This window comes from Anopheles maculipalpis, chromosome 3RL, assembly GCF_943734695.1.
Source record: "Anopheles maculipalpis chromosome 3RL, idAnoMacuDA_375_x, whole genome shotgun sequence".
NCBI lineage: Eukaryota > Metazoa > Arthropoda > Insecta > Diptera > Culicidae > Anopheles > Anopheles maculipalpis.
The window spans coordinates 63,269,596-63,294,585 of record NC_064872.1 but is presented as its reverse complement, the minus strand read 5'-3'; the positions used below and the strand labels follow the sequence as shown (position 1 = coordinate 63,294,585).

Below are 24,990 nucleotides of genomic sequence, written 5' to 3'. Positions count from 1 at the left end.
CTTTCGATCTCGAATCCCTGCGATGGGGAAGGATGTGTTGACGTTGGACAGATGTGTTTATAGTGTGCAAATTGGCACAGCACTCTCCCACGAAATTCCTTTCTTAAAATGTGTCACAAAATAGTTAATATCCGCAAAGAGCATTTGAACAATTTTGCCTGTTTTCCCCAATTGTTTCCAAAGCCCTTAGAGTAGCAAGAGTATTCACTTGACTTGGGTCACGAACATTTGTTTACAAATCGAATCGCAGCACAATGTGTGCGAACTACTGAACCATCTTCGGCACTCGCCATTGAACCTCGGCGTCAACGAAGGCAACACATATTTTAGGCACCCCACCACCCACACAAATCACTCGCTTTCTCCCTCTCGCAGGGTAAACAACATTACGCCAACCAGTAAACATCAAACAAAACCTTACGAGACTCCGAATTCCAAATACCGAACCTTTCCTTCTTTTGGCGGGTCTTGGTTGCGTTGCGCTGTGTTTGCAAAATTCGCATACGCGATCTACGCCAAACAACCAACCCAACAAAAAAAAACCATACATTCCCTCTCCCGACACAAATTGACCGACACGCTACTAAAAGCAACGCAGAATGTGTTATGTGATCGATCAAATCTAACGATCCGCGCGACTGATGCACGTACAATGGCGGCGTTTGTGTTTGGACGCAATTTTTGGGGGATTGAATGTGCTCTTTGCGTCGGACTGGAAAAGCATAGGATTTTCTTTGGCAGTAAAGCGAACAAAAACAAATATTGCAAAGCAGCAACGAGGATAAGTCGGTCAATAAGGGCTGCAAAAGCACCCCACAAAATACACTTCATTCTCAGCAGCAGTGAATAAGTCTCAGTGGGCGGCGTATGGAAAATTAACTCACAGAAGAAGCCAAAGGTTCTAAATTTGGAGCATTTAAGGGTTGTCCCTGAAATGCTCGAGGAAGGAGAGACAACATACTTTGTAGAAAAATCTTTCATATCAAAAACTACTATTTCGATTGTATCTGGATCAAGATTTGAACTCAGACCCGACCGTGCAATTGACTCATGCTTTACCTGCTTTACTATTTGATCCACCTTCGATGGTATCGTTGGAGGTCTATCATATCAGGACGTTCCGCGTGAATATTTCTATTGGATTAGGACGATTTTTTCTACGCTTTCCATTAAGTTCTCTTTCTTGGGAAAATTTTCAATATTATTCAGCCAATTGATACCATTTAATCCTTTCATATTGATTGCTTCAAATGATCAAAATTTCTAAACATGATAAGACGATCGTAGGCTTAGTAGCATAAGTGATAATTTTCGATTGATAAACATAATCCACAACAACCCTTATCGTACAGTCAAGCGAAATGTTGCCCGTTCGAAATAATTAACATATTTAACGATTTCGATCAATCGGATGACACGTCGACGATAGGTATATTACGACATAGCAAACCTCCACACAGAGTTACGCACACCGCCAGCAAAGCAAAAAAGCTCCACCGATCGTACCAAACAGCATCGTTTACAGCCACCCCAGCTTCATGTCCAATCGGAGGCTTTTTTCGCTTCTTCTCCCTGTGGAGAATCGTCGAGTGTTATGTTTTTATGTTGCGCTGGTATCGATTTGTGGTTCGAATGAATTAATTCATTGAACACTAGCACAAGCTGGTTGAGGGTACAATAAAAAATCAAAAGGTAGATAAAGCATAAAGCTGAAAACCCCCTACCATCATCACACACAGCGCACGCCGGAGGGGTGGACAAATTTTTGAGCGTTCAGCAGTTATTTCTTTTGCTTTGGAGACCAAGCAGCTAAGGAAAAACGCCACCCCGAAAAATCGACCTGTTTGGTTGATGTAACCAAACTGCGGTCTGATGAACTTTATTACATGGCAATGAAAAATGCCGCATCCACCGCCCATCCAGCAGGGTTTTGGCTTTGTTTTACACATTCAGTAAAAGGCAAAACGAAAAATTATTTAGCAGAAATGGGAATAAAAAAACAAAGTTTCTACACTCTGTTTTGAAATAATTAATTCTACACAACACAACCTTTCCTATTTCTTTCACAGACAGCAGGCAAACTTATCCCGGCGTAGGGTCTTGCCATGGTAACAAGAACATCGATCGATTAAATCAGTCCTCTGTTTGGGTGACGTCACAGCAAAATTGAAGACAAAACAAATCCCCAAAATTAAAGAGGACACCTGTATGTTTTTTTCTCTCTCTGATGCTTTACAAAACATGTATAACCCACGAACATATTTCATGATATCCAAGTCAAGAAAGAAGAACAATCGTTGCTACCCAGCGCAGCTAGAAGTCTTGTCTCGAATTACATCAGTCGCTTCTTCTGCTTCGGTTCGGTGCGAACAGGTTTACAAATTAGCACACTTAGGAGACTTCGAGCTTTTCAAAGAAAAAGAAAAAAAGGTCGACCAGCCGTCCATCTTTCCCGTCGACACAGTGTCTGGAGGGATCGGATGCTATAAAATGGTATGATTAATTTGGGGGAAGAAATCTGGTTTTGCTTGATTTTTGGAGATTGAATTTCGGATCCGCTCAACCCTCATCTTCATTTCCCAAAGTTCTACGCCCTTACAGGTCGATGAGGAATGTGATTAAAAGCATCCGATCAAGCGCAAACCCAAAACGTTCTACCAGGTATTGTGGTTTAGATTGAATATTTTGACAAAGCAAAACAGAAACACTTTATTACTTCTAACCTTCAGCGGGGTTTGCAGTATTAATACTGCCATGATAACAGAGACCCTAGACCGAGATACTACTTACACACACTCTCCCTCTCTTTTTCACCGAGAAACGATTCGATCAACCCATCAGCGGCCATCCGACTATCCAAAGCTTTGGTTCCAATGATAAGAGTCTTTCATATGTCGTCGCCATGGTCTCCTGGTCGCTCCGTAGTCAATATTTGCACTCTTGTAATCAAGGCTTTATTTGTCCGGTGCTCCACGGTGACGTACGGGCGCGCAAAAATAAAGACACCTGCGCGACCGCCACAACCTGCCACGCCAAGCGTCGCATTACGCCAATATGTTGCTCAATGTAACAAAAAACATAGCCATCACATGAACCAAAATTGCATCGCAAAACCCTAATCACAATGGGTGCGTGTGTGTGAGTGTGCGATTCGGTACCTCAATGGTATTTGTTTGTCCTTCCCTTTCCCGTACAAACAGTCCCCCTCTGCAGGTTTTCCGACTTTTTATCTCTCCATTTAAATGCAATCATTTGTCATCAGGCATAATCGACGACAGCTTTTCGGTCGAAGACGTTTTTGAAGGCGAATGAGCAAAAAGAGCTGTATTCTTTTCAGTAAAACACTTTCCGACCGATTTCCCGCTCGCACGTGACAAACACTGTGTGTACCGGACGGCACCGGGGAGTTTTCCACCAAAGTGTTTGCGTGTCGCAAACGAGCGTACGAACACGTGAAACGGTCGGGGGAGTCGGATGCCATTCGTGCACATGATGATATTATGCCAATATCTGTCATCGATTGTAAGTTTCAATTCTCCTTCCCAGCGTGCTCGTGTGTGTGTGTGCACGGTGGGATAGAACGGGAACATAGAAAATTGTTTTTTAATAGTATTGTTTTAAAAATGTGGGCGAAATTTAACCCAAAAATCATGATAAAATATGTAACCCAGTGCGAGCTTTCCGTAGGTTATTAAAGATATTAATTCTATAAATAAAAGAAGCACTTTTTCCCACCAGGCTCCCACTGTTCACCAGGCTGAGAAATTATGTGAGTACGCGAGCAAACGGTCCTTATCGCGAAAGTGTTTGACGTAAAACACTAAAACACCCACAACACCCATACACACAATAGCACTCCTTCGCCACCGCCGACTGCCGGCTACAATAAAAAAAGGCTTTTCATCCCTATTTTTCCCTCTCTCAACAACAGGCCCGAACCCGATCACCATAATCAACAGAAAACAAATAATCTGCATTACGCGATAGACGGAACGGATGGGAACGATCGAAACGGAAAGCCAGGCCACGGTGGAAAACAGTGCTTTCTGGCAGGAACAAAAATTGCTACCACCCGGGCCCGGGCGGGCTCCCCGACCGGGAGCAATGTTACAATCGTTTACGCAATCCACCGAAGAAAGCCAGCGAACTTACGAACACAGTGCCCATTTTTCACGTGGAAACCGACCGCTGAAAACGGCACCAAGTCACGCGATGTCGCGCGCGTCCTAGAACCCCGCACAAAACAATCAACAGCGTTTTATCCTTCGGTGGCTGTTGGGCGGCAAACTGTCGCCACACAGTGTTCTCCCGGTTTTCCCGGTCTGAAGTTAACTTAAAAGGAAATACAATTTGGATCAATAAAACTACCACATGTTGAGGTTGAATTTGGGGTGGCATAGGTGACATAGGCAAAAGTTGAGCAGAAGCAAGGGCCATTCTCTACATGTGATCGTCAAATTAACTCATCACTCATTTGCTTCGAACAGAGATGTACTCCCACAGTCACCGACAGAGCCTTGGTTGAAGACATTTTTGTCAATCTGGGCGCTTAGATGCTCTTGTCACGTGGCTTTTACTATGGCAGAGAGCACGATGATGTAGGCACGTGCAAATGTTGATTGAATTCTCAAACCACGTCACACGATCATGGGTTTTAAATTTCATTAGACTCACTAAGGGGGGACGGTCCGGATGGGATTTGAACCCCGGTCCCACCGTTTGAAGACCACCGTCGCTGTCGCCTACACCACCGGGCCGCCCCGACTCTCCATATCTTCCGTCCTATATTATCCTTCCGCACGATCATATCAATTATCGGACCAATTTATGCAAACCTAGCTAACCCTCCTTCCGTGCCAATATCCCATACATACAGAGCGTTCCGTTGTGCCTGTCGTGTGCTTAGTCACCAGTTTAATGATACGTCTCGCAGCCCACGGAGTGGCGGGCTCTCTCGCCAATGAATCAGCCACCCTTTGAAAGGACGATAGCTTAACGCATGCAGCTCAACACCACCGTTCAACCTGTAGCGCTAGCTTTTAGGGGAAAGGTTTCTACCGCCCTGTGTGCATGCATGTCCTTGCGGCATGAAGTTTGAAGGTTGGAGCTGCTCATATGCATAAACTTACCGGAAGCAATAACAAGCAACAGAAAAGCGAACCTTCTCAGTCCATCTATCAAGTGGCGCGTAGAGAGTTTTGTAATGAATAGCGGATATGAAGCTTTGCAAGGATTTTAATTTCAACAAAACCCTGATCTATATGTGTAGTACACGCGTGTGCACCATTACTTACATTACCGCAAACAAAATACATTATGTAATACAGCATGTCATAACGCTAATTGCAACTACTCTGCATGCTTCAGCAGTAGAGTAACATAAGAGGATGCAGCAGTACGCCACAAGTACGGTAGCGTTGTCAATTTGCCATGCTACTGCAATCTGTCACATCACGGACGGTTTAATGAGATGAAAACACTAGTCCACCTAAAGTTCTCGGCTTTTTCTCGCCACTCGCCACCACCATTATCCCAGTGTCCGTGTGCCTTTTACCAAATGAAATCATGCACAACAAAATTATCATCTTCAACATCAAACGGAACACGGATGATGTCCTCCCGATGTGCTGCCGGCGCAAAAACCCAAGTACCCATGGCGACTTCACACCGTTGCTGCCCCGAAGAGTTGTCAGCGTGTGTACGGATGAGATATGTTAATAATCTCGTTCAACATACGCGCAACGCTACCACATGCGGCGTCCCCATGATCGCTCGCAGGAACAACACTGGATGCTACACATCACATCAAACACGCGGCGCGGTGAAGAATTCGACGGTGACCAGAGAACGATGTGTCGTCACTGTACCCCCACGCTTCTTTTACACCCTCCCACCCCCCGTTAAGGAACACAAAAAGGTTGGCCACTATATGCCGGCGTAAAGTTCGCGCAATCATCTCATCCAGCAATTGACCACACACCGTTGCCATGGTCGGTTTCTCTTCCGCCCTTTATCCCTTTTCCACACGAGCACCGGGATTGACGGGGACGATTAAGCGAATGGTCGTGTCTTCCATCGTCCCGCCTAACCCTTCTCAAACGTCAACTAGTAGTCTCCCGTCACCAGGTTAGATCACTTTATTAGTATACTGGCGCACCGTGCAGCGAGAACAACATTTCCAAAGTACAAGCGCGAACGGACGAAATGATTCAATTATGCAAAAAAAGAAACTGACAACCTTTGTCCGCCACCGAGGCACCGGGGGTTACTGGGAGTGAAATTTACTGCGCTCGATGAAGATCTCGACGGTTTTGGCGATAAAGAGATGTAGAGCAAGAGAGAGAGAGAGAAAGATCAAGGATTTGGAAGTCCGTTTTTCTTTTCTGAAGTGCTGTTTGTTAGGGTGTGATGGATGAGATTAGTCTACGAGATGACAAATATATTGTCAACCAAACGAGTTCCGTTTCGTGCCAATTAATCATCCAAAGAATAGGAATTGGACAGTGAAAGTCGGCTGTTAGAGACCATCATTTTTGGTGTACAGTTCTAAGTAACTTCTTCGGTGAAAGTGTGGGCCATGATGCTTTCAACGTCTATTTCCAACACAATCGTTATGTTTTACAACAAGCCACAACCGATGATAAAATAGTAATCCAGTGAATGATTTATGTTCGCTCATAATCAATCATCGATCGGTGATGATTAATAGGATGTATGGAGGGGAAAGAGAATTGTACGGAAGTCCGGGCATACAGGTGTGGAGTTAGCGATAAGCTCACACAACAACCGGTTGCGCATACAGTATGGTTGACAAAAATATGTACTTCGATGTAGTACGATTAGTCGATGTCTTGACTGCTCTTTAAAATCACCAAGATGTTCCTAACGATTCTTAGCGATCCACAGTGTTAATCAAGCCGATTAGAAATTGGATTCCAACCAATCAAAAGGACTATCTAGAGACGGAACTAGACGATGTTCGACTATTACCATTAGGTGAATTATGCGGACATCATGAAAATCCTTCAAAATTCTCCTCATTTCTTAACATTTTCAAAATAATCAACCTTGTCTGTCAAACTCAAGCATTATTCGCTTAAAGCGCTTTTATTAAATAATTCCAAAGTTCGTTCCAAAGCACATTTTAACAATAAAAGAACTGACGTACCGTACTTCAGCTGAGCGGCGTACTGTAGATAGGCACAGTTTCTTCCCTGATGTTAGATTAAGACACACCCGTAATGCTGGACAAATGCGACCAAAAAACCTACACATACACAAATTCATCCGCATGTTGCGCATCAGCGTGATTAGTAACTTCCTTCCCCAAAGTGCTCCACGTATAACGCAGCCGTACTCCCCTTCCTCTGTACATGACGTCATCCTCGGTGGCAAGCGGCGTGACACAGGCCAGAGCACTGGAGCACACAGGGTAACGTGATTTCTGGATGACTAAAACATCCCCTCAGTTCCCACACATCCACGGTGTACTATCGGGTAATAATTTTCCATTTGCTATATACTACAAAGAAGTGGCATTTTAGCTTCAGACGCTTAACAAGCGATCAGTCTCTCGTTTGCAGCTGTTTCAATAAGCAAAAAATCTACCTCCTTCACATGAGATAACACCAATCAGCTCGGCAGCATCAGCAGATACACAGCATGGTTGAAGAGTGAAGCTTACAACAATTGAAAATTCCCACCCCCGTCGTCCCATGTTGGACAAACATTTGCATTTCCGATTCTCAATTTTCGAACAACTGTGGCACACACACACACACACAAATGTCTTTCAAAATTTGCACTCACTTCACAAGGTGCGTTTATTGGTTTAACCGCACAGAAGAGACAGCTTCAATGGGCAAGAGGAAGTCACGCCGTCTAAGGTTTTTTAGCAACTTTTGGAGGATATTCACAGTATGAAATGATCGATCTACGAAGAATTGCTGTTGCTGACGTCAATACCGCTCAATGAACGATGGTTTCGTACAAAATTCCAGCGAATGGTAAGCGTACAATTTTGTCAAACCCACAAAAAATCCCTCACCAAACCGACCAGCGCGACCGGTGAGGTTGTTATGGCCGACGCACGGAAAACCTGCCAACCAGTACGCATCAAGTTCATGGCAATAAAAAGAGCTCCGTCCCCGTCAAGTGTTGTGTATGCGTTCTGCGGCGCGGAAAACAAACAACATCACGCTCGCCCGGGGATCGGGAGCGGGCTGCATGACTTGACTGGGGCAATTGTTTTGCTGCGTGATGGATCCGGGCAGGAAGGGGGTTTAAGAAAACTGACTTTGCGTGCGGAAACGACGTTAGAGAAGGAAATGAAAATATATGTATAAATCTGAAGCGGCTTTGGTCAAGGTGGCCTTACTACTGTAAGTAATGTGTTCGTGTATGTCTCCATTAGGCCACCACTGTAGGCATGTGGTGGCCTTAACTGCCAAGCGATCTGGACCGGCCAAGAGGAAGTTATCCTCGAGTTAAATTCGAACATCGAAGGAGATATCTCCTTTACCCCTCATCACCGTAGGCAGGATTTATCGAGATGCAATTTCAAAAACAACACCTCTATTGGACAATCTCTTCTACCAGATCAGCAAAACAATGACGATCAATTAACAACTTTTTTTTTTAGTTTTTCAAGACGCATTGAAAAAACAAACTCCCCAAAAACAACAAAAACTTCACCCGCGAAGTTCAAGATCGTACACACCAGTGGTTGGTTCTCCTTTGCGATCTTCTCCTCCGTTCGTATGGGGCGAGCCTCCTTCTGAGTAAGGTGTGGAGCTTGAACGGTTGGCAGATGCTTCGAGAGACGATGAATGTTCCAGTGTGTGGAGTCGTCAAGGTAAAAACCAGCCTATACACACATGAAAAGCCACTGACCACCACACAGTGGTTGTTCATTTCTAGAATATACTGATGCGAATTTCGATTAAGTAGCTATTTTTACACGTCTTATGTATGCCTCACGAAAGTGTTTCTTAAACCGGAACTGTTATGTTTACGTTCAAAACCCGTTGTGCGTTAGTTTCAGTCGGTAAGATTAGCATGTTTGTCTCCCATTTTCACTAGATTGAGCTACTACTTTCTGAACACTTTAAGCGATCCTTAGGTACATAATTTTATCTCTTGTTTAAAAGTCTCATTTCGCACCACAAAGATAGCCACCGGGCACCGTTTTGTTGTTGCGATCCCTTTCAATAACTACCTCACTCTTCCGGGAAGATAAATCCTTACCGAGGAAAGTAGTTACTAGATCTCCGTTCACTTTACTCTGCCGTAAATAACGCATGACGGGCGGCGCATCGTTGTTGCATGTGTAACACATGCCAAGGACATTTCAGCCTCTTCGTCGGTGGCAGCAAGACGTGCTTTGTGTGCTTAAGTAGATAACAACTGCGTTGGACAGGGAATCCCGTCACACGATATTAACGGTGTTTTATTCACGTTTTTACCGGTTGCTAACAACGCAACGGAGCATGGGGAAAAATCCAGCTAAAGATAGTTTCTCTTCATGATTTTTGCTCTTTTTCGATGATTTTAGCAATTCGACTACTGCTTTGAATCTGTGTTTTTGCTTACAGGTTTTTTTTGTATACAAAATATAAATTCTTTATTCACGAGAAACTGGAAAGTGTTGCAGAAATGGTCGTGATCTTCAAATGCAATTAGTTCTGTATGCACCATATCGAATTTCAAACAACCTATGCAAGTTACAGCTTCATAGCCGTACGCATTGATCAGGAGCACAGTAATCCAGCCGGTTCCAGGTTCGAATCCCGTTCCCTTCACCTCCCGTATCACAAGAGAATTCTTTACTTCGCGTCATCTAAACAGCTAGTAGTAAGCAGTACTCACCTAGGCCTGTTTTGCATGTAGTACTGGCCACCGAATATCACCGCCATATAGATGCCGCAGTAGTAAAACACGTACGTCCAGTTCTTCACCATCCAGACGCGTGTGTCCTGATGGATGAACTCATTCTCAAAGTCGAAGATGTACGAATAGTTTGGCGTGATTTCCACATTCATCTTGAGGCCGTTGGTGGTTGGGGGGTATTGCGTGTGTTGTTGCAGGAGACAATAGTTTGCGAGGATACGGATGCGGAAGTACACTTCCTCTTAACGCACGGTGGGCAGCGCACGTTCTCTGCCTTTACAAACGATGATATGAAGGGCAGCAATCGGGGTGATGCGGATACGTCGAAGTACACCTTTTTTTTTTTTTTTGCACGGACCAACTTTTGCACACTTTTTTATCAATTTTATTCTACACCATCAGCACCAGCAGAGTGTGTTGTATCTTAAGCACTTATTTTATTATTTTTTCTACACCTGCGAACGTCAGACACGCCGTTCCGGGTTCCGGGACACGCTTAGGAATTGCTCCGTCTTCCTGTTTGGACCCGCAGCGCAAAAATAAGAGAAAATGGTAAGTAAAATTCGAGATAAGCCCACAAAAATTGGTACCACCAAGCAAAAATGCTATAACTTTTTCTACTAATCTCAGGAGGTCTTGATTTTTTACAACTGTCAAATTGACTGACTGTTAAGCAAAAAAACACGTTTTTGAATCTCATAACTGAAAAGCCCCACCATTTTACTCTATCGATCGAGTTTCCTCGCGGTCCATTGTGTGGTGTGTTTCTTCCTGAGGGAAGAAAAATTCTGCCGGCAGTTTATTCCCATTCTTTCGAATGAGAAGCACACCACCACTCACACACATCTACGCGCGGTGGAAGCGAGTCACACGCTCTCAACAAAAAAACCCCGACCAATCTGACAGGAATGCAATATTTTGAATGAAAGGATATGGTGGAGCAAAGAAACAGCGAAGATCCGCACAGCATATCGGTACAGGTTGGAGACATAGCAACACCAAGGATGCTATTAAAGCACGCTGAGAAGAGAAGAGAATAGCATAGCCGGCTTCTGCTAGGGTTTTGCTGTGCAAGTAGCCGGGACAGAGGGGGAGTCACGGGAGACAACATTTTTATGCTCTCTCCCAAAAGAGGAGGCCAGTTTTGGAGTTGTGTGCCATCGTGTGTTCCGTACGTGTGCGATCTTCTCTCCGCACACAATTATCCTGTTATGTCACTGATAAAACATGCACGTGCTCACACACAGACACCACACAGCAGGAGACTGACGATTCGCCAGTGCACATGTCCTCTCGGAGATGAAAAGATGTACAGAGAGGTGGGCGCCTTGCGGCTGGATAACTTCCGGTTGGGGGATTTTTTTCTCCCCCGGTTATTTCGATATTTCTTCCGGATATGCTATAGCCTCACACGTCGCACACCACTTTTCACATAGTTTTGCTTCCGTTCGTGAAGAAGAATCGCCTTTTCTTTCCATTATTTCAAGTTATCACTGACCACAGTCTGATTCTTCGGTGCGGCAATCAAAGTTGGTTGCATTTCGGGAACCACTGGACACAAAACCGTACCTTTTTCCCCGGTCCGTAGCAGTACTTGCACGCGTAGCACACACACACACACACACGCGCGGGCACACGAACGCCCACACAAAACACACGCGGCAAGAAAACTGTATACGGCCACCGACCACCAGACGGAACAAAATAATAGAAAAAAAAGAACTTGGAAACTAGGTACCCAGGAGTGTGTAGATCGGGGCGCACCACACAGAGGAGCACGGTATTTGTGCGAAAAATGACGTTAGGTTGTCCGACGCTAAATGAACCCGTCCGTACCGTGTACGCACGGTTTTAACCAAGCGGGTATTCGGGTTTTTCGGCTGGACGACGACGACGACGACCGCACGCCGCGATAGGAAAATCGGCTTCGTCGCGCACGCTGAAACACCACCCCGGGAGAGGGAGAATATCGATGAATGAATGTATGCCGATGACTGTTGTGTGTGTGCGAGGGAATGGTTCGATTTTTCGCTCTCTCTCTCTATCTCGCCACGCTGTAACGCTTTCTCTTTCGTTCGTCTCTTCGCGCTCTCTCGGACACCGCGATGCAGGTGTGTGCGTGTCTGTAGGAATGATAACGCGCGCGCGATATAGCAGTGTGTGGCGTGATGATTCAGCCCCGTCTACTACTACAAACCACACACCCTTCACCCTGCACAAACTGCACAACACTACCATACACGCACGGAAAGAGATGCAAAATCTCCATAATTTATCTAATTTATTGCGGTACAAATAATCATATGCTAACGCTGAATTTTTCACTTCCAGCTTTAACGCACACGCATAGTTCAGCGACGTCTGCAAATATTACATGAAATACACACACACTGATACGTTCTCGCGAAACACACAGGACGCAACTTGAGGTGCAGCTTTGGCATGCTGCTGCAGTTAATAAATGCATTTAAAATCAGTGCTATTTTATGTCTTTCAATAACAAGAATTTCATCGTTTCTTTCCCTGCTACCGGTTCACGTTTTTATCCCACCAACACACATTTCAACACTAAAGCCCTCCTTTGGCGGATTAGAGGGGTTAGGTTCGGTTGCGTTTGCCGGTACTGCCGCCGAGCGAAATGTGCTTGGCCAAACGTGGTTACGTGCAGCCCTATTTCCTACCGGGATTGCCGCTCGTAATGCGGTTTATTTTCTTATAAGCACCGTTAGTACGGGTTCTTTACGAAAAGCAGTACATTTTCCTTGATTCGCTTTCTTTGCTAGCGGTTGTCGGAAAAAACGGTTGTTTTTTATTATTCTTTAACCGATTATCTTTTCTCCCGGCATATGATATCACACCACCGCGGTTGACGCTACGCAAGCATGTCTACCGCTTTCTCACTCTCTCATCGAACCGGTCTAACGATCTCTCTTTCACACCGTTCGTCGATGTGCGAGCGAGAAGGCACACCCGACTGCGAAACGTGTATAGATGTGTGCGTGTGTGTGAGTCGAAAGCACAATAAGAACGTGGAAAAGCATGCTCCTCCAGCAGCCGCGAGATCGTTTTCTCTTTTTGGAGAAAGCGATTACATACACGCACGCCCCGCACACTCCAAGACACACTTTTTTCTAGCACAGCACATTCCCTTTTTTGCGGCACATTTTACCTCTTTTAAAACACCTCAGCACACACGGCGGCGGCCTACGCGAACCCGAAAATCCGCTATATAAATGCTTTGGTAATAACGCGACAACCGTACGTGCACCAGCAACTAACAAAAAAAGACGTTTACACCCCAGGTGAGTTTTGCAGCGAATTGAAAATTTTTAACAGCTGAAAAATCGACAGCTGACGGTTGTGTATCGCGTGCTCGCTCTGCTTCCGTACTATCTTTCCCGTTCTCGGTGAAACGTCTTACGTCTGAACGGGTGGGGGAGAACTCATCGTGCGCGCTCGGTTGGTCTCTCTCACTCTCTCTTTCTCTCTTTCTAACCCAAGGCAGTTTTGTTTTCTTTATCGTGTGTCAAACCCGGAAGATTGTGGAACTGGATAAAAAAGGTAAAGGAAAAGATACGCTGACACTTTGTGAAAAAGATTAGGATAAAAATGACTTTTTTGTAAAGAATAGCAGATATTACAACGTAAATTAATAATATTTAAGAAATTAATTGTGTAGATGCAAAGAATCGCTGCCTCAAAGTTAAACTCGGTTTACTACAATTTTCAAATATTATTGCAGTTTAAACTTCGTTTCCTGTGATAACCGTTATATCAATAAACTTGTTGCTTGCATGAGACAAATTACTTATTCTTGACTTAACGATCTACTAGATCACGCCAGCCATCCTCTCACGCCTTCAAATAGGACATACCTGCCTTACCCATTCCTACATCCTCAACAAATCCAGTCCTCCACTCTGCAGCTTCTCTGCGCTCGCGGTCCAGCGCCGTAATCTGCCAGGCCATTATCGCGGACTTTCTGGCGGAGGAAACATCAACGCCATCACACCATCTCTATTTGGGCCTACCACGCCTCCTCTGTCCATGCGGACAACCTAAACAGACTTTACGGGCCGGGTCGTCGGTGTCAACTAGAGCTCATCATTTTAGCAGCTTGTCCTTCCACATATACGGGGCCAAAAATCCTACTGAACGACTTTCTCTCAAACGTGGCTAAAAGGGTGTCGTCAGTTTTAGTTTATGTGAGTACCGGGACAATAAATGTTCTACATAGTCCCAGCTACGATCGTCACGAACTGTTTACTAACCATAATCGCAATAGTTTTAAATAATAGATATGTGTGAAGGTCTTTGTCGCCCCAGCACCGGGCCACCCGCAATAAATTACTACATGCAATAAATTAGATGTCTTGAAATCACAAAATAGAGGTATATTTTTTAGCACATACAAACATTCAACTAAATACTACATCCGACAAAACACACAATAAATATTCATAACATAATCGCAGCCCATTTCCTCGATTCTCAGTCTCCCGCATCTTGCGACTAAAGTAAGTCCATCTTGGAAAGATTTTTCGTCAGAATTATGTTATGCACATCGTTGAACACGGTGCGCACGTTCTGCGTGTCGGTGGCAATGGTAAAATGGAAGAAGCACGTCCGCTTCCTTCCCACCAGATGGGACGTTCTTCGCGGTGGTTCATTCGTAATGTCCTGGAAAGAATATTAAGCGATAGAGTTCAACTATCGAAATGGAACATCTCGTCGGTATCTTCCTACTCACCACCAGCTTCGATCGGATAAAGGATCTTGTACGCGCCAGCTCATCATACAGCTGATCCTTGTCGGCGAACGCCACATAATCATCGTAGTCGGGAAAGTACGTTCGTATCGATTTGCCCGCCAACAGCTTCTGTTCCAGCACGTCCTGTTTGTTCATAAACACGATCACACCGGTTTCGGCCAGGAAACGATTGTGCCAAACACCCCGAAACAGCTCGAACCCTTCGGCCAGTCGGTTCTGTTTGGGATCTTCCCGTAGCGTTTGATCGAAGCCACCGCACGAGATCAGAAACAGAACGGCCTGTACACCTTCGAATGCTTGCATCCACTTGCTACGGTGATGTCGTTGACCACCGACATCAAACATGCGAAATTCTTGCATGCCGCCACCGAGCGAGCTGGGCATGCGTACGTTGAAACGGATCTCCTGTATACCGGTCGTGGTTTTGCGGCAGTTCAGGATATCACTGTTGCTCGGTATGTACCCCGGCATTGAGATCTTTTCCACCCGATCAAGGAAGCTAAGCGGAAGGGACGAGAAAGAAAATATCAATTACTTAGTGTGGAGGTTTCGAGACACGTGTACCCAGACACTCACTATTTCGCACTCTCGATCAGCTGGAATTCGTTCGAGCGTTTGTAGCACCGCTTGACACCGGTGTCGGACCACAGCCGACGTACGCAATGCACATACTCGGTCGAGAGATTCCAGGGTGCTTGCAGACCCATTCGCAGTATGTACTCCGCACACCGTTGGTTGGCGAGCGAATCGAACTCCAGCTCGAGCAGTACCACATGCCGCACCAGCTCGTATATCGATTCGTGGATGTTCTCGTATATGTCCGTTAGCTTCTCCAACCGTTCACTTTAGAATTGAAATAGAAAATCACGTACATTAGTAAACAGTGAAGAGTCCTCATAAGTTACCTACGGAATACTCACTCAAAGCTGTAGCTGTTCTGTATGTGCAGGATGCGCATCTGTTTGATGATGGTAGTTTTGCCCGATTCACCAGCACCGAGCAACAGTATCTTCACCGGATCACGGTACAGCTTGCGCATCTGCACCAACTCCTTCGAGGATTGTTTCTTCCTTGCCTGCAGCTCGTGCGATGGCCGACGGAAACAATCGATCAGTAGCATGATGATCCTCGCTGAAGAATCGGCAAAACGACAGAAAAACGCACGGGTCCTGCACGATTCGGTTGACTTCAACCGAATGACCGACGATGCTCTGCAAGCAGCGTGTTAAAAGTACTCTGTCCTGTAAAGTTTACCGCACAGAAGCAGAAAAAAAATGGAGAAGAGAGTTTTGTAATTTGCTTAATTGCCTGGTGTTTGGTGATGGTTGTGGTAGGAGACAATGGGGCTGGTCAGACATCGGTTATGATTTGTTATCTCTGATTTGGTTGTCCGAGTATCGGAACTAGCCGATCTTGCAAATGCCGCGCGGAAAAAGGAAATGACGCTACCGGAGAAATATGCTGCCAAGGGTGTATAGAAACCGACCGTCCAATACGATAACATTTGATCGCTGTTAAGCCCAACGGATGGTTCTCGAGTGTGTTTGCATACCGATGAGCATGAGTCATAATCATAAAATGTTGTCATTGCGCCAGATAGATATACGCCGGCTTATTATGAGGCTTAGGCTGTATTGCAACAAATATTTACTTTTCCTCCGAAGTCCGAATCCACCATTAGATATTAATTTGAACCTAAGAAGCCCCTTCTATCTTGCAAACTGGATCGTTCGGTATCATTTTAATGACGCCCTCGTAGTTCTTCTAGAAGTTCTTCCAACAAATTCTCCATCAAATGCCAAAGAACGTTGTCGATTTAAAAAAATATATATATTGCCACAAAATCTCTCCACCAAAAATAAGATCCTGGAGCACCGAAGACATGCGTAAGATTCTAATCTCTTCACTGCACGAAGGTGTTACGATACCGATCGGTTCGATCGCTTATCATGGGCAGTGCAATCGTTGCACTGCAATCAATGCTTCGAATGCGTTATCGTGCAAAATCCAAATCGTGACAAATTAAAAGTATTTTAAATGGAAACACACACTGGTAGTATGCTCTAGATATGAGGCACTACGTGAGAGAACACAACCGTTCCAGGTCTCAGTCTGACTTGCAGGTTGTTGTACAACATTTATCGACGTTCAGAAAGATCAATCAGATCAAATATAATAGTTATTTCATCGGGAATGTTAAAGTACCAGGCAAATTTGGAGTAGAAAGGCTTCAGAAGTTTTGCGTCCAGTCCATCATACCAAGACCTCACAATTTGCGGAGTCCATAGAATGCTATGGACTATAGAAAATTATAACCACTTTCTTGTAAGTCTCTTCTTGGCTTAACGACCTTCTGGGGCACGTCGGCCATTTTTTAAAGTTGAACCCTAGCTTGTAACCTGGAAATGTTCGGTGAAGTTTCATGGAGGTTTTCGTCACTAAATACCTGGTAGTACCCAGGGGATGGTTCCCGCCTCAGGCCACATAGGTTTCGGTAGTTAGTTTTACTCCATGATAAAAAGGTCACACCGGCCATCGAATAGCTTTACTAGACTTGTTGATACCACATAGATGGATAGTCAAAGTCCTCATACTGCGGAGGGACGGTCCGGATAGAATTTGAATCCAGGTCTTGCCGTGTGATGATCGGCGCTCATGTTGCCTTACCACAGGGCTGCCCTTGGTCAATAAGGATACCTGAGCTAAGGCCAACCTATACCAAGCCACATGTTTATCAAAATCGTACAAGATTTGTCCGATCAGGCATAAAGCAATATACCATATGGCAATTCTGAAGTATGGCTGGGCGGCAAGTTACACCGGCACCACAATAGGTAGGTAGGTAGGTGTCGTGTTAAATATTCACACTCTCAATCAATCCGGAAAGGCTACCGGATATCTGCTCTGTCCCATCTTATCGGGTTTGCTAATCAAACATGGCGCAATAGAAACAACAATCCTGGCCCACCACTTACTGTTGGGCACCCGATGTTGAACAGATGTTTTGTTCACTGTAGTCGAGAGTGGATATAAAACAACATAAAAACATTCCCATGCCTCTCTAGCCACGCTTCTAGCCTCAGTTTGCTCGAATCGACAATGATTAAACATGGCATTATGCACGTGTATTTTGGTTGTTGCTCTATATCCCCCTCATTAGTGTCCCTCATCAATCAAGTGGAGCACATTTGCCAATTGCCTATCTTGTCACCAAACATATCGGCCAACTTATCGGAAAACCCCGAGGGGGAAAATATCCGACCGATACACCAATCGGCGGACATTAAGTGCGTTACATCGATTACGTTTTGCATTAAGCATACAATTATAGGGTAAAGTCTAGCGACGTTTGTCTTCTAGGGTACGCTTGAGGGTAAATATTTGCTCAATATACCGTACCTGTACAATGACGTCAGGGGGGCATCTTTTCATTCATTGATGAAATTTAAAAACAGCTGCCGGAAGTTCGCCCCTGACAGGCGAACATGCTGACGTACTTGAGCAAGTAAAAGTACACCACGTTTGTATGAATCGATACGATGGTTCTCTTTCTGCTTTAAGATACTTTGGCTCTATGCTCTGATCAGATAACGAAAGTGCATTGATTTCTGAGAAAATATAAGTATTAATCCTTTCCACTGATAGCATCTTATTGTCCATTCGTATTCGTCGTCATCAGCGGAAGAAGTTCAAGTTAATCGTTGATAACTTAAGGTCACCACACCACACCACACAGGGTGCGAGTTCCGCAAAACATCTTCAACACTCGCGATGGCGATTTCTTCATGAACAAACGGGATCAAATGGATTACAGTTTGCGATGCGATGCGTCGTTAGTCAGTGTGGCCAAGTGGGTATTTGTGAGGTAATCGTTGCATGACTAGGCCCTGCGGATCAGACCAACCAAAGGAGTTCTTCCCCGTAGTTTGAATTTCTTGGATGTTAAAGAAGGGTTCCACTTACCTTATTGGGTTCCGATTTGGAAGTTTTGCTTTCTTACGTTGCTAATTGTCTGATGTAAATAATCACAGGTTGTACATAGATTCTAAAATTCTTCCCCTAATAGCACACTTAGCAGAACTGCTCGCGATTAGCTGAATTTGTCACGCAAGCAAAACGATGGCCACAGCTTCTTACATTCAAATCCAGACATCACACACACACACAATTGTCACAAATCGCACAATTAGCAAAGTCACCAATTAATAGTAAAATTATTAAAAACTTCCGCATCAAGCATACCATATCATCGTAACGCGGTACCCTTTATCCACCGTAATGTAACTGTTACACCGTCCGCTTCAGAATGTGTACTAACGCGCCCACCACAACGATGGGAACTGCTGATCTACAACATACTGCTTCGTCGATAGACCAACATCGTTAACAGGCGCGAACCATTTTAAGGGAAAGTACACGTACCGTGCCCATTATCAGTGTGCACCATCCTGCTCCATCGCAAGGGTGATGATAGTGGAGTATCGCAGCGCACCCGCCCTTCGCCCTCGTTGTATCGTTGTATCGTCCACCAATACCACCCAGGGATGCGCCACCTTTCGTTGTGATGTTGAAGCATTCTCCTTGAGATTCGTTTCGGTTTTGTAACCAACCTTCTTGGAGCGCGTGGCCGTTTGTGTGGGTGAAATAAGAAGGGTTTGTTTACGTTACGTTTAGTGCGGGGTCATAATACACTTTTACCCACCAGGCACGGCGAAGACACGATACAAGGGGCCGCAGTTTAGAATGATAAAGCAGGCGGAATAATTTAAAGTGCCCAATCAATTATATTAATGGTGGCCTATTGCGCAATCCAAATGCTGGATTAATTTCGATTACAAACAATAAAAAAATCCCCTTTTATCTAACTACACACGACAAAACAAAACCGAAAAGAATGTTCGAAAGTAAACTAGTTTGCACTTTCTATAAATCTCGTGCGATTGCACTTTACCTTATGTACCTCTCTGCCACGACCCGAAAACGTGAACCGGCCAGAAGAAAGGGGAGAACTGTGGTACTATCGCTTCAATATTGTAAGGACTGCTGCCAAACACAATGTTATCTTCGCAATGTTCGTAATTAAAGAATATCTAGTTGAACCTTCTTCCCCATCACCGGTTACGGTTCGATCGAGGAAGGGGTTTTCGGTCCGGGGTATTATATCAAGAGCTAAGTATGATGCATTCAGCCGGCCAATCGATACATGTATCGCGAACGGGGCCGACATATTAGTTTGCTGTTTTGGTACTTCAGTTAATTGTACAATCTCTAGTGTGATTGCTGCTACCCCGGACGCCCGGACCTATCTCGGTCGGGTCATATTTGTTTACGATCGCTGTCTGGTATGCTTGCGTGAGAGAAAGCACAACCAAAGGGGGGAAAACAATGTTGACGAACCACTAATTTCGGATACGGTTCGGATTTTACCGATACATATTGATTCATGCGCACGGTTTCGTATTAATCTTAACGTTTATCTTTCCGCTTTTGGACGCTTAACGTATTGCGCTGCTTAAATGAAATGTTATGCTTTTCCTTCATTAATCTAATTTCACGTTAAACCATGCTAAACGAAAGTAAGATTCTATACGCCCGGAATGAAGTGGCATACAATATTTCCCGGTGGTAGGTAGAGCCGGCAATTTGGTTCATGTGGCTAAAGGAAGCATAAAACACAAGAAAACAACTCCTGCACGGTCTCACTTTAGCAGTGACCATTTCAGTTGCTCTTTGGCCGACTGTAGAACCTGCAAGAAGAGTAACCATCAATGGAGAAGTAACTTAGAAACCCGAAAGAGCGCGTGTTTTGAATTTACGGATTCTTTTCATTCGTGCAAAGTGTGGAGCGTTAGTTGTTAGAATTTTTACAGGGTTAAAAATCATCTAATGGATTTTTTAAATCAACAAGTAGTTTTTTTTGTAATGCATGATGGAGTATTTCAAGCTTCTTGTGGAACTTTGCACTAATATAGAGGAATTTTGCATTCAGTTACTGGTGATCTGCTACTTGACCATGGAGCTTTGAAGTTTGATTTGGAACTTCTGTCGAATTTTTGAGTTTATACAATGATCAAAAATTTAGTTGCTAAAGTAGTTCTAAATACTGCTCTTTTTAAGCCAGTGCTGATTGCAAAATTCCACAGCCAAGATGCGAATTTCTCATCCCTCAGTTGACGCCAAATTCCATTTTATGATTGCAAAGTTCCACAAGAGACTTCCGAATATTCAACTATTCAAATGAAACATTCCGCCCCCTAATATTCCAATTTGATGATCGAAACCCTGTATATGTGCATTCTTTAATTGGGGACGGGTTTCTGGAGTGCCTCGTAACATTTGTTCGAATTGTTCCAGCTACACGGTACTCATAGTACGCGGAACCTTTACTAATCGTAATACTGGTGTACGACGCTTCAATACTGAAAACGTTTTCTGTGCTGGGCGCGTTTTTTTCACCAAAACAGTCCATGAATTGCGTTAGTTACCTGGGCAACGGTTTGTTCCCCGATCGGAATGTCGTCGTTTCGCAGATCGACTCGCTTCATCACGGACGATGGATCTGCGTCTAGGATAATGCTACAAAAAAAAACGTAATTTCCCATTTAATGTACTCAACCACATTGTGGCACGCACACACACGCGGGCTTACCCTCCGTCACAAATTTCATCAAACGCCAGCATTACAATGTCGAGATTTTCCAACACTGCTCGCTTTTCTACATTTTTCTTCAGTATCATGGTGATCGTATCGTACAGGCAGTTCAGCACGGACAGTAGTATTAGCTCGTTCTCCTGCGTGCTGCCCATTACGTAGAAAAACAGATCCACGTTACTCTTGTACACGCAGGTCAACCCATCCAGCATAATGATTTCCGCATCCGCACGGTGCGTTTTGTTAAACAGGTTCTTCTCGTACGCCCGCTGCTCTTTGACCGTGGGGAATACGTTTTTGTCGTAGTACTTGGCCAGTATCCGGTTTCCGTCGTTGTCCAGTATGCACATTCCTTTGATGGTGTACAGTGTAGGTTCCTGACCCGGCGTACAGAAATAAGATGATGACACATGCAGCAACACACATGTACGAAAGCGGTGCCTTTTGAAGCCATTTACTCACCATTAGTGAATCCATTTTTACAGGGAAACAGTTCTGGATGTGTTTAGATAAAGAAATCTGGCAATTTTCCACCCGTAAATACTAAATTTACAACAAAATCTACAGATAATGTGTGCACGCTGCAACCAACACAATAAAATGTTTACGTGGAAAAGCAAATGTCATAACAAACGCGAACTGTCAAACCGACCGCACAGGGTGGCACGAAATAGGAATGGAAATTATTGCACATAGAAACAATAGGAACAATAGAAATTGAATTTATGAAGGAGAATAATTTATTGTGCAAAAAAGCGAATGAAAAAGCAACGAGGTGAGCAATTATAATTTATGCAACATTTTTAACTTTGCCCTAGTAGCGCCTTTATGATCGCCTGCACGTTGGGCAACGGCTGTAGCTGCTAACCGGTGGCCAAATTGTTGGTCCCTTCCGTACATCATCCTGGGCATCAGAGTTCTGCTGCGCGGAACCACAAAAATGATCCAATGGTTCGTTTAAATCACTACGATGTACTACTGGTGGGGCTGGGAGCGTTTTGCGAGGCACAAAGTACGGTCCAACGGATGCGGGTGTACTCGGCGGGAACAAACCCATCGAAGAAGTCTTCCGGCACGATCCAACGGATGATGGCGGTGCGTACGGAACAATGTCCGAATCTTCTTCCGTACTTTCGTACGACACATTCTCATCCAGCCGTGGTAAATGTGCTGGAGGAGTCATCAGTTTCTTTGCACTGTTGTGGCACGCGCACAGTGGTGGATAGAGGGCTGGCTTTTCGGTGGTATGCTCACAGGAGCCTGCGGAAGCGGAGTTTGCTGCACTGGTCAACGTTCGAAAGTATAACGGTGCCAGCGAGGATTTCTTGTGCTCAAAGGTAGGAAAATGTGGTCGCCTTATGTAGAATTCGGCCTGTGGTTTATAATCGAAATCTTCATCCGATTTCAGTGCCTCCATGGAAACGAAATCGAAGTCGATGTACTCGCCGGACAGTGGGTGTGACAGTAGAAACGGGTTGCGCTTAGGACACTCGTTCCGTTTAAGGCAGCGACCCTTGTGCCGCACGAAACCATCCTTGCAGACACAGGACGGTTCGGGAATGCAGATTTCCGGTTGCTTCACACCGGCACAGTCCTTTTCACAGGTAGGTTCACACGTTGGTCGGCAGTGGGTAAGTTTTTCATTGTGGCCACATGATTTCATCAACTTTGGACGCGGAGTTGGATAGTGTGACTTCGGTCGGTACGAATCGTATGTTGTAACTGTGGTGTACGGCGATGGACATGACTCCTTCCGTATGCAAGAACCACCATGCCGAACATATCCTTGCCGGCAAACGCACGTTGGCACTGGGATGGAATCCGGTGCTCTGCGACAGATAGCATGCAGACAATCGTCATCACACGTTGGTTCACAGCACGGTTCCGATGGCTTCAAGACCTCTTGTGGGGAGCACATGTCTTCAAAGAAAAGCACCAACACGTGTTTAGTTGGAATCTGCACAGTTGTACGACGATCATCAGCACTACTTACTCTTTTTGGGTTCTCCATAGCTTACCGCAGAGATGGTTCCACAGTGCGAACCACCAGCCACTAGTAACAGTACGATGGCGCTGAACCCGGCAGCGGTTAGAGTAGTTCCCGTGGACAGCATAGCACGTCTGAACGGTTGAAGAACGGATCACGACACTCCACAACACTACACGCACGGTGTCTTCACAGTTGCCCTATAGCAGTGGCCAGCAGAGTCCGGACGCGCTTTATAAGCGAACGCGCGCACCGTGACCACTCGGATGTAAGATAGCACCGTGCCCTATCCGGGTGATAGAAATCCGTCACGTTTTCGGCCACATCCAACATCACACTCACACACACACTTTCGGCGAAACGGTGATAGCCGGTCAAGGTTTCGGGTTGATAACTTCAAATCAACGAAAGTCTCACCCTATTTTGGGCTCCACACGATGCCCTTAACCCATTGTCGACACGCTTACTGTTTGGGGTTTGGTTTTTTGTTTTGAACCTTTGGTGGTTTACGGGCAAGACCTCACGAGCTTCACCTCGAGTCCTCTTCAGGTGTGTTAAGGTTGCACATTTTATTTACTAGGAGATATGCTTGTCTATCACACCGAACCGCATACGCGCACGTGCAGACCTATGCAAAAGCATTTAAAATGCACATCCGGTTCTGACGCTGGGGTGAATCGCCTAAGCAGACGCTCAATTTAAATTGGGTGCCATTATCTTAGTTTGGAGTGGAATTTGGCAGGTAAAGGTTTGAAGCTCTCACACATGGTTATTCTGCTTAAACACCTTGAGAAGTGTTGACCTGCCATTTCGAGTGGAACAGGGTAATGATTTGGATGTGATTTAATAGCGGTACTTTCTCGTGTTAGTAATACGCGAAGTTACTACTAAACCACTTAACCGCGTCGAGTAAATTTGCATGAAAGCTGATTGTACGATCGATTTCCTAGAGCATAGCAAATATTCCCGTCGGTGAAGGGATTTCGAGAATATAAAGTCTTTGATGGCGATATTTACCATCAACTAGATTTCGCTGATGAGTTCTCATTGTCCATCGGACGTTGTGCAATCCATGCAAGTATCAACACATTTTTGGATCAAAGTAGAAATTAAACTACTTATTGAATATACGAAAAATATTTCAATTTATTCTTTACAATGCAAAGAGGGCTTACAAAAAAAAAAAAAACGTCTCAGCCATGACCCGAAATTTGTCTGGAGAATCGCTGGAGTAGGTCTTCAGTCTGATACAGGCCCTTATTGGGAACAAAGAGGACTCGCCAGTTTTCCATACACCTACACCTTCCATACTATGCTTGCTAAGATTGTCATAGAGCTTAACAAAGATTGCATATGATAATAGGGATCCGAAGGAAGGCTTCAAATTTTCTCCAAAGATGAGTATCAATTGAATGAGAATTGGCTTTCGTCTGTGCATCTAGTCTGCAATCTAGTCAGAAAAGGAAGCGAGGCAATTGAATAGTGGAATTATGTGTCGAGAAAACTGGTTCAGCATGTTGTCCGACTGAACCCTCAAGATCTAGGTAATCCGACTTCGTCAAAAACGCTTTACAGCATGCAAGTCCGATCAGTCGGAACTTTGGCTGGAGTTCATTCACAAAAATTGCTCTACATTCCTGATGGGCCTTCGTAGATTATAGCAGTCGCTATGTGCTTCTCGATCTGGATATG

The 24,990-nt window shown here is 44.8% G+C and overlaps 4 protein-coding genes across 7 annotated transcripts in view; all 4 read right to left on the bottom strand.

The window, feature by feature from the left end:
- Nucleotides 1-10,064, bottom strand: part of LOC126562656 (elongation of very long chain fatty acids protein 6) — a 30,129-nt gene extending 20,065 nt beyond the window's left edge. Inside the window, exon 1 of the mRNA XM_050219216.1 lies at nucleotides 9,868-10,064. Coding sequence (XP_050075173.1) covers nucleotides 9,868-10,040 — 173 coding nt within the window. The 5' untranslated portion in view covers nucleotides 10,041-10,064. The remainder of the gene's footprint in view (nucleotides 1-9,867) is intronic.
- Nucleotides 1-21,873, bottom strand: part of LOC126563129 (coatomer subunit zeta-1) — a 558,371-nt gene extending 536,498 nt beyond the window's left edge. For 2 of the 4 annotated variants that reach the window (XM_050219752.1, XM_050219754.1), the window contains exons 1-4: nucleotides 21,774-21,873; nucleotides 21,309-21,688; nucleotides 21,145-21,235; nucleotides 20,358-20,406 (exon numbers count right to left, since the gene is read on the bottom strand). In XM_050219752.1, coding sequence (XP_050075709.1) covers nucleotides 20,359-20,406; nucleotides 21,145-21,235; nucleotides 21,309-21,688; nucleotides 21,774-21,788 — 534 coding nt within the window. In that variant the 5' untranslated portion in view covers nucleotides 21,789-21,873 and the 3' untranslated portion in view covers nucleotide 20,358. Of the gene's footprint in view, nucleotides 1-20,335; nucleotides 20,407-21,144; nucleotides 21,236-21,308; nucleotides 21,689-21,773 lie in introns of all 4 variants that reach the window. The other 2 variants (XM_050219751.1, XM_050219753.1) reach the window with 2 other exon arrangements.
- LOC126562443 (guanine nucleotide-binding protein G(f) subunit alpha) lies at nucleotides 14,393-15,779 on the bottom strand. The gene is made up of 4 exons (XM_050218955.1): nucleotides 15,580-15,779; nucleotides 15,236-15,502; nucleotides 14,639-15,158; nucleotides 14,393-14,568 (listed from the first exon to the last, which is right to left on the bottom strand). The coding sequence occupies exons 1-4, from the start codon at nucleotides 15,777-15,779 to the stop codon at nucleotides 14,401-14,403; spliced, it is 1,155 nt and encodes a 384-aa protein (XP_050074912.1). The 3' UTR covers nucleotides 14,393-14,400.
- A 264-nt stretch (nucleotides 21,874-22,137) lies between the features above and the next one.
- On the bottom strand, nucleotides 22,138-23,229 carry LOC126562495 (uncharacterized). Its single transcript, XM_050219014.1, has one exon. It carries the CDS (start codon nucleotides 23,227-23,229, stop codon nucleotides 22,138-22,140), a length of 1,092 nt encoding a protein of 363 aa, XP_050074971.1.
- Between the last annotated feature and the right edge of the window lie 1,761 nt (nucleotides 23,230-24,990).